Source organism: Arachis ipaensis, chromosome B03, assembly GCF_000816755.2.
Source record: "Arachis ipaensis cultivar K30076 chromosome B03, Araip1.1, whole genome shotgun sequence".
NCBI classification, from domain to species: Eukaryota; Viridiplantae; Streptophyta; class Magnoliopsida; order Fabales; family Fabaceae; genus Arachis; species Arachis ipaensis.
This window is the reverse complement of record NC_029787.2, coordinates 7,707,013-7,717,032: the sequence shown is the minus strand read 5'-3', so window position 1 is coordinate 7,717,032 and position 10,020 is coordinate 7,707,013. Positions and strand designations below refer to the sequence as shown.

Here is a 10,020-nt window from a genome sequence, read left to right as displayed (position 1 = left end):
CTCTCTCTCTCTCTCTCTCTCTCTCTCTCTCTCTCTCACACACACACACATAATGTGACTGTTTCATATTATTGTGTAATAGGAGAAGATTCTAACCGTCATAGAATAAATATAAGTTCTTAGGGAGACAGACCTCAAGTTTGTTAACATATTTACTCCAGATCTGCCGAGGCCAAAACATTCGTGACTTGGGGATCTCATTGATGTCTTCCAAATAATCTCGCATAATGTTTGCTTTCTGCAATATCAAAAGGTTCTTAACTGAAGCATAATGATTGTTTACATACTGTTTTACTAGATAGTACTACCATCATACCTGCAGAAACAAGCCCATTGAATTGGAGAGGTCATCTGGAGCAAGATCTTCTGAACCAGAGGCATGGAAAAGCTTTGATAAACCTAACCCAACAAGTCCTGCCACGTAGTGACAATATTCATCATAGTCATCAATTGTTTCTACCTGCAAATTGAGGGGAAAAATAAAATCTCTTGGACTCAATCGAGATAATCTTTCTAAACCCTAAACCCGGTGAAGCAGAGCTCTGTATATCAGATTTTCTGGGATAGATGCTATAATAGTAATAAGGGTTTAGCTAACACTTGTTAAGGTTACCGATGTATATATTTTTTTCAAGGAAAACCCAAATTTTATGTTTATGAATGCATTTATTGAAGAAAAAACTTTAAAACATGTTAGCCATACCTTAATAATATACTATTGTAAAAAAAAATAATTATCATTAAGTAAAACATATCTTCATTATCTGTGCTTCCAAGACCTTCATTATACAATGTGAGAACTTTTGTCAACTGGGGGAAAATATCTAGATAATATAACTGGAGGCAAAAATCTATAAAGTTCGATAACAGTAAAATTCAGAACTATGAGGCAACCATCCGAAAGAATAAAATAGTTTAAACTATTTTAAACCCACTTTATAGTTTAAATAATAGAACTATAGAAGACATGTATGCCAGACCTCCTTGCAAATAAATTTGGCCATTCCTGCACCCATCCTTTTCGTAATATCCTCAATTGCTTCTTGGTAGCTGCATAGTAGAATGTATCGCAAAACTCCAGTCAGTCAGTCACATATACACTGATGAAAAGCTGATAAAAGACAGTGAATTTACAGTCCATATAGCACACATCTCATAAATCCCCAGTTCACTTATTTAACATGAAAATACAATCACAGACAAATTATGGAATTAGACCCTCCTTAAGTCTAAGATATTTTGCATGTAATGGTAGCATCATTAGATGAATATTACTCAGATGACGACAAACTGTTTTGTAATTGTAGCAGAGAAAAGAATATACAAGTGCGAAACCTCTGCAGTCAATGTAAGTAGGAACAATTGACTGTATTCATCAGCCACATACCGTTTATATATTAGGTAGCTATTCTAAAGATGTAAGACCTTGACAATCTCCACAGTCCACAGCAACAGCATGCCACAAAAGTAATAAAAAACAATGGCCAGAAAATTGAAAATAAAACCAAAGTGCTGCTGCTGATTGGAAAATGATGGAGATAAACAGAAACAAGTGGAACCCAAGTACCACAGAATATTAAAGGAGAAAAACTAACCCCTTTCCAAGTTCCAGAAAAGCAGTTGAAACATGATGAAACTGGTCCATTAGAACTTTGTAGTTGTTTGTGCCACCTTGTTACATACAAAAAAATTATAAGTAGTTCAGCATCAACAAAATTTGAGGTGTAAATATATCACCAATTTTCCAAAGTTAGATAAAGGTTGCCTTTATTATAACCAATTGGATTGGACTTTAGTTCAAAGTCCAATCCAATTTCTGATATAGAAAAGTTTGATATGGTTAAATTGAAGGAAACAACATGATGGAAGAAAGTTGATTATATAAGAATGGACCTTATTCTCCATGGCATTTACTTTTACCTAAAAAGAGGAGCAAAATAAAAGACACTTACATGAAAAGTGCCAATCACGATCATATATGTGATTATGAAAAGCTATTAGTATTGGCACTTTGACATCTGTATCTATGCTGGTATCATCCTCTGTCAAGAGAACAAAAAACCAAAAGTTTTAGCAACAATCGTGATTTGCGTCTTACCTAACATCAAGTCACCAACAAGGCGAATGCACATTCTAATGAATGTCTGTTGACATCAAACATTGAACACACTCTAAACCAAGCATGTTTAGTCTAAAGATGGAACCATAATTTCTCAGAAATGTCACATTCCTTCTAAAGAAATGGTCAATGGCAACAGCCGCAATATGTGCAGTAGATCAATCTGAGACTTAACACAGTTTCCAAATCCACAGAATTTCCACATCCTAACAAGTCCAGATATAATTTGCTTATAATTTCAAATTTAATGGCTAGAAATAAATCGTCAACGTATCAATAACTAGAATTTTCCAAATCGTATGTTGAAAAGCCCTGCTTCACATTCAATACTTAAAAATACACTAACAATAAATAAATAAATAAATAAATTATCATTACATATATAGAAAAGAAAGAAGAAAAAACCGAAACGAAGCCAAAATAGAAATTGAACATCATAACATGCAGTAAAATGAAAAAAATACATCATTATCAATTTATCATGATCATAAACTACGAGACACAACAAGCAATATCGTGATCGTTCAAGAAATGAAAGCGTACCAACGGTATCCAACGCTCGAAGAACCAAATAAAATATGCAAACCTGCAAATAAAGATGCATAGGTATCGGATTCGAGTAAGAAACAACTCGATTCAGAAAATATTAAAATAAAATAACGGCATAAATCAAATCCAGATGCAAACGAAAATCGGAAATCGCAGACGAAAACAAAACGCGAAGGTAAACTCACGGCGTTGCGAAGGTCGGTACCGAGCTGCTGAATGACGAGTGCGAAGCTTCTAGAAACCTTGTGGAGCATGGTGTAGCAGAATCTCCAGTGCGGCTCCGGCGGGATCTGCTTCTCGGCCTTCTTCGCCGCCATTTTCAGCTTCAGCAACGGATACAAATCATCTGGATGCTTCATAATCGCTCCTAAACTCCCCATTCTCTCTCTCTCTCTACGTATTTCTGAATCTAATTGAAAATTAGAAACGACGCCGTTTGGTTTACGTGCTTTGTCTTCGTCTTCTATCTGAGTTTCTTAGGGAGAATGGAGAGTTTCGCTATGGCGAGGCGTGGGTCTTACTCTTAACTCTTAAATGTGATTTTAGCAAATTTGGAAGTTGGTTTAAATTTGAGGTTGGAAAACAATGGTCACTCACTTCATGCTTAATTGCTTATGGACGGATTTGAATTTATTAAAATATCTGTGGATTTACTCGTACACAGTCACTGGTTAGTTATTGGTTACATTTCATTTTCCATTGCGTATGCTATTGCTAGCCTGTACCAGTATATGCTAATGCTACCATGCTGAGGTTGGTTGGTTTGTTTTTTCCGTTATTTTGAATAAAATATATTTTTTTATTCATGGTATTTTTTAAAGTTTCTAAAATTATGTTGATGTTTAATTTGATTAGAGTTTATATGTCTAAGATAAATTTTAGTTCTACTTTTATTGTTAGGATTTGTTGCCTACAATATATTTTATGGGTGCGATTTTTTTTCAATCTTGTATTACATGAATTGATTATACATCTAACAGCCTTTTATCATTAGACATTAATTTTTACATACTTTTTCAGGATAGTTAGTATAAAAATATTTTAACCCATTAAAATAATTAATTTTTAATTTTATTATTTAAAAAATATCTAAATACATACATTTGATATGATAAATATATAAAATATTTTACGCGATTCATACATCAAAATTAAACTATTAATTCCTCTTTTTTTATGCTTGCCTTTTTTGTTATTGTTTATAACTATCATGATTTTTTGTCATTTAGGCTTTTCTAAAAGTGGTTTGGTGGTTCAGATAATTTGGTACAATTATGCTCTGAAATCCTAGCTGACTAGCTTCCAGGCTTTCATATCCCTTTTTTTTTTTCGGTTGACAAATGGAATCGAGACTCAAAAATAATAGAGACGAGATTACTCGGGTTATGAGCACCTCTCTAGTATCATCACCAATAATTTTACATAGTTTTCGATCAAGTTTATCAACAAAATGAAATTCTTCTTCCCAATATTTTGCATGTAACCTGCTATCCAACATCCATGTTCATTTTTTAATAGTCTACCACACCTTGCCTTGCCCATATCTTCCACGACAGGTCCATCAAAATTGATTTTTATCCACCCTAAGGAAAGAGGTCTCCATTTTATGTGGCATTCATCTCTTTTCCAATGACTCTGCAGCAACTTGTATCTTTTGAACGTCCTTTGAATACTTTGTACAAAGAGGATTATGGAATCCTTGGCATCGACTGACCTTTATATGAAGGAGAAAATATTTCTTTATTCCTTCTATTGAAGGTGTGTGAGGGAAGAGATAAGAAAGTTCAGATTCAGAGCCAAAAGTGTTCACTTTCATTATGACTTCTCTCAAAGAAATGTTTTTCGTAACTCTTATAGCAACTAGCAAATGTATATATACTATACTAACCTGCACTAGCAAAACAGGGGAGAACTAACTAAAGCTAACTCATTATAAATACAACAAACAGCAGTATATATGTTATATCAGGTAATACCCTCCTTCAAGCTGGGAGGGTTGGACATAAAGATGTCCAACAACCCAAGCTTGCTACACAATGTGTTGAACGGTCCTGGTGCCAGAGGCTTAGTCATGATGTCTGCCACTTGTTCATGTGTAGAAAGTGGTAAAAGATTAATTAAGCCCTCTTGCAATTTATCCCTCACAATGTGACAATCAGCCTCAATATGCTTTGTATGCTCGTGAAATACTGGGTTAGTAGCAATATAAATGGAAGATTTACTATCACAGTACAAATTCACAGGTTTACCAAGAGGTGCTCCTAAGTCTTTCAACACATAACTAAGCCATTGAGCTTCCCTAGTGGCCAGTGCAAGAGCCTGATACTCTGCCTCAGAGGAAGAAGCTGCGACGGTTACTTGCTTCTTGCTCTTCCAAGTGACAAGGGAGGAACCCACATAGAAGCAATAGGCTGAAACCGATCGTCGCGAGTCGGGGCATCCAACCCAGTCAGAATCAGAAAATCCAGTGAGAGATAGATTGGAACTGGCCGAGAAGAACAGCCCCGCTGCCGGAGAGTTCTTTATGTACCTGAGGATCCTATGTGCCGCTTGCAAGTGATTAGTTGTGGGACAATCCAAGAATTGGCTGAGCTTGCCAATTGCAAAGCTTATATCCGGCCTTGTGTTTGAGAGATACAACAGTTTTCCAATGATTTTCCTATAATATGAGGAATCAGGCAGACTATTTCCATCATCCTTACTCAATTTCGCCCCATAGTCCATGGGAGTGGAGGCAGGCTTACAATGCTCAAAGCCAGTGTCCCGCAAGAGATCTAGAACATATTTTCGCTGATATAAAGCTATGCCTTTTGAAGACCTAGCAACCTCTAAGCCAAGGAAGAACTTGAGATCACCTATGTCCTTAATCCGAAATCTGTCATGCAAAATCTGTTTCACCCTTTCAATTTCAAACAAATCGTCCCCTGCCAACACTAAATCGTCAACATAAACCAAAATGACTGTAAAACCAGTACTTTGGGATTTAGTAAACATGCTGTAATCAGATTTACACTGATTATATCCTAACTCTAGCAGAACAGATTTCAGTTTGAAGTTCCATTGTCTACTAGCTTGTTTAAGCCCATATAGAGACTTTTCAAGCTTGCAAACCTGACCCGGAGCTATCGCAAGACCTTCGGGGGGTTTCATGTACACTTCCTCATCAAGCTTACCATGCAGAAAAGCAGTATTAACATCAATTTGCTTCAAATGCCATCCCTTGACAGCAGCCAGTGCCAAAACAACCCGCAGTGTTCCTAGCTTGACAACGAGACTAAACGTGTCTTTATAGTCAATTCCGGGGACTTGAGTGAACCCCTTTGCCACGAGACGAGCCTTGTGTCGCTCAACACTACCATCAGGGTGATATTTAACCTTAAAGATCCACTTACAACCAATCGCCTTCTTACCACTCGGAAGGGAAGTCAATGTCCAGGTTTTGTTCTCATTCAGAGCATCCAATTCAGCTCGGATGGCCTCTCGCCAACAAGGTTCAAGTATGGCATCTTCATAGCATTTGGGCTCAATGTTCAAGATAGCTAATGAGTATGCACTATGCATGGGTGAAAGAGATTTGTATGATAAAAACTTTGAAATGTGATATCGTTGATTGGAAGAAGTTTCTCTGTTGTGATTATTAGTAATATTCATGCATTTATAATCTTTTAAGTATGTTGGTGGTTTACTAATGCGTGATGATCTTCTTGGTGTGGGGTGAGAAGATGGTGATACATTGTGATGTTGAATATTTGAATGAGTGGGTTGTGCATGCAATGCTGAACTCGAGGATTCAATATCTGTGGGCTGTGTGGCAGTGTGTATGTGTGGTGTAGGTTGACTAGTGTAGAGTGGATTGGAAGCAGGGGTGTGCAGATCGGTTATGTGTTGGTCAAATAAATCATAATCATGCATGACGTGGGGTGTATTATGTTGCTGAAAAGCTGGTTCTTGGTGAGAATCAATAGGCAACTGAGATGAAGCAATATATGGAAAATGATTTTCATAGAATTTGACATATCGAGACACAAAAATTTATTTTGAAATCAGATCAAGAAGCACATAACCTTTGGTACCCTCCCTGAAACCGAGGTGAACACATTTTCTTGAACGAGGGTCCAATTTTGTTCTGCTATTCTTGATCGTGCTTGCATATGCTAAACAACCAAATACTCTAAGGTGAGAGATATAGGGGAGTGATTTATGCAGTACTTCAAACAGAGATTTTTCATGTAAACGAGGTGTGGAAATTCGGTTTATCAAATAGACTGCGTGGATCACTCCAAAACTCCAATAACACTTAGGTATTTGGGCGTGGAACATAATGGCCCTTGCCACAGCCAAAATGTGTTGATGCTTTTGGTCAACAACACCATTTTGCTGTGGCGTCTCAATGCATGACCTTTGGTGCAAAATTCCAAATGAAGCATAAAAGGTTGGCATTAAAAATTCAGGACCATTGTCAGTCCGAATAATTTTTACAGATTTTTCAAATTGGTTTTTGACAAGTTTAACAAAATTTTGCACCAAAGATGCTGCTTCAGCCTTAGACTTCATCAAATTTATCCAAGTAAATATGGACTTGTCATCCACTATAGTGAGAAAATATCTATGGCCATTAATAGACGAAATAGCAAGTGGTCCCCAAATATCAATGTGAAGCAAATCAAAATTATTATCAGAAACAGTATCACTTTGAGAAAAAGGCAATCTTCTTTGTTTTCCTAATTGACAAGAGTCACAAGGATGTTCATTTATTGTACAATCAATGAAATTGAAAGTTTGCTTCATAACAGCTAGTCTATTATTAGGAATATGACCTAATCTATCATGCCATAAATGCTGCATATGTGCTCTTTGTGTGGGTGCTGTGATATGATGTGCAGTATGATGTTCGCCAAGAGGGGCAATGCTGTGCTTATTTAGTGTGTATACACCATCAACAGAATTAGCAATACCAATCATCTTCTCTGTGTGTTTGTCCTGTATCTCACAGTTTATATCAGAAAAAATCATTTTACAATGCAATGATACAGTTAGCTTCGACACTGATATGAGTTTAAAATTGAAGGAAGGAATGTATAATGCATTGGTAAGATAAAGATATTCTGAAAACTTAATGGTTCCCACGATGCAGCTCACAGTGGAAGTACCATTAGGGAGTTTGACAATGATCGGACCAATTTCAAATGTTTCAGAAAAATTCCTGAGGCAATATGACACATGGTCAGTGGCACCAGTGTCTATTACCCAAGGTTTATACTTTTGTATGCAAACATTAAGAGCCTTTATGTGAGATTTAAAATGCAGAATATGTGTCACCTTACCATGAGGGGGTGGCTGAGGTTGAGTTAAAATGTGGTTCATGCTATGAATATGTTGCACTTCTTGCTTATTGAGTAAGGCCAGCAAAGCTTCCTTTTGTTCTGGAGTGAAATCGCTCCCTGTAGTCTTCTTCTCTTCCAACTGGGGGTGATTGAAACCGAGATCATCATTGCTCTCCTCGGTTTCTTCACCTGTGTTAAAGCAATTCATCATTGCTGGGGCAGAGTTCGTGTTTCTTTGCCTTAGATGAGGAGGAAGTCCGTGTTTCTTGTAACACGTATCTACTGTGTGTCCAGTTTTGTCACAAAACGAATACTGCATCATTGTTCTGCCTCCTCTGCCCTTCCCCCCAGCTTGAAACCTGCCTCCCCTACTTCTTCCTCTCCCTCTGCCTTGAGAAGGCATAACAGTGTTCAAAGAATTGGTAGGTACCGCCAAAATTTGAATGTCTGAAGTAGTTTCAAGGTTGAGGAACTGTCTCTCTTGTTGAGTAAGCTTGGAGAGCACCACATTCAGACTCGGCAACTTGTCCAAGAGCATGATCTGAGACCGCACATTAGAATATTGCTCATTCAATCCTCTCAAAAACTTCACAATTTTGTCTTCCTCCCTTTGACTTCTAATTACTCCTAGATCACATTGACACGTGATGCCACATTCACATGATGGTATTTGCCGAAAATTGTCAATTTCTTCTCAAATTGTTTTGAGTCTCGTGTAGTAGGATGTCACATCCAATTCGCCTTGTCTTAATGTGTATAGTTCTTCATATAATTCACCAACACGGTACCTATCCCCTTGATAATAGCGTTGTTTCAGATCAAGCCACAAATCACTAGCAAGATTGTTCCATGTTACACTTTGACGAATATCTGGACTAAGTGAAAGATTTATCCAGCCAATTACATAAGTGTTACACCTTTCCCATATTTCAAACAATGGATCTGTGCTCTCTGGTTTTTGTGATGCTTCCATCAACGAATTTTGTTTTGTTCTTTGATTTAAGTGCTATCCACATTTCTCTACTCCATGTACTATAATTCTGATCAGTAAGAACAACAGTAGTTATGGAGATACCTGGGTTTCTGATGGGTGAAGAAAATAGGCATTTGTTGGATCTTGAACTGGATTACTGGTTTTTGCGATGTGCGCTTGAATCGCTGATATCTGACTCAAAAATGATGCTATCTGATGCATATCCATGGTTCTTGAACCACCTGTCGAGCCTCCCAAACTTGAATCCGCCATTTCTGGCACAAATTCAATGAATTTTGGCGATGAGAATTCAGACCTTCTTCTCTTGATCTCGTTGATCGGAGTTGTTACCTCACTCTTTGATGAACATACGAAGAGATAAACACACTCTCATCAAACACTGTCGTGAGAGTCCAAGAGAAGAGAAGAAAAGAAATTTAGAAGAAGAAGAGATAAATCTGAGAAATTGAATTGAGAGGAGAGAAATTAGGTCAGAGAAATTAGAAAAAAAATTATTAATGTGAGGATACGAACGATTGTGGTGAATCGAGAAATTAGGTCAAAGACGATGTCGAAGTGAGAAGTGAAAGAACAATTGAATGGAGAAATCGAAACAAGAGATTAGAAGGGAATAGATTCATTATCAATTTTCTAGTCACAGATCAGAAACCAAGTTGTTCCCTCTTCAACCATGGCTTCCACGCTCACCGCACCATGTTGAAGGTGTGTGAGGGAAGAGATAAGGAAGTTCAAATTCAGAGCCAAAAGTGTTCACTTTCATTATGACTTCTCTCAAAGAAATGTTTTTCGTAACTCTTACAGCAACTAGCAAATGTATATATACTATACTAACCTGCACTAGCAAAACAGGAGAGAACTAACTAAAGCTAACTCATTATAAATACAACAAACAGCAGTATATATGTTATATCAGGTAATACCTTCAATTCCACAATTGCCACCAAACAACTATGAAAAAAGATATCCATGTTTTATGTTTTGGGTTGCTAACTTTCGATGCAAGGCTCTATCTAATCCATAGATCAAAGGGACTT

At 37.0% G+C, this 10,020-nt stretch overlaps 1 protein-coding gene across 2 annotated transcripts in view; it reads right to left on the bottom strand.

Annotated features, from left to right (window-relative positions):
• The window catches only part of LOC107628845 (squalene synthase), a 6,224-nt gene extending 2,889 nt beyond the window's left edge, over positions 1-3,335 (bottom strand). For both annotated transcript variants that reach the window (XM_016331455.2, XM_016331454.2), the window contains exons 1-7: positions 2,854-3,335; positions 2,663-2,705; positions 1,953-2,042; positions 1,596-1,671; positions 981-1,050; positions 317-460; positions 134-238 (exon numbers count right to left, since the gene is read on the bottom strand). In XM_016331455.2, the coding sequence (XP_016186941.1) occupies positions 134-238; positions 317-460; positions 981-1,050; positions 1,596-1,671; positions 1,953-2,042; positions 2,663-2,705; positions 2,854-3,048 (723 nt within the window). In that variant the 5' untranslated portion in view covers positions 3,049-3,335. The remainder of the gene's footprint in view (positions 1-133; positions 239-316; positions 461-980; positions 1,051-1,595; positions 1,672-1,952; positions 2,043-2,662; positions 2,706-2,853) is intronic.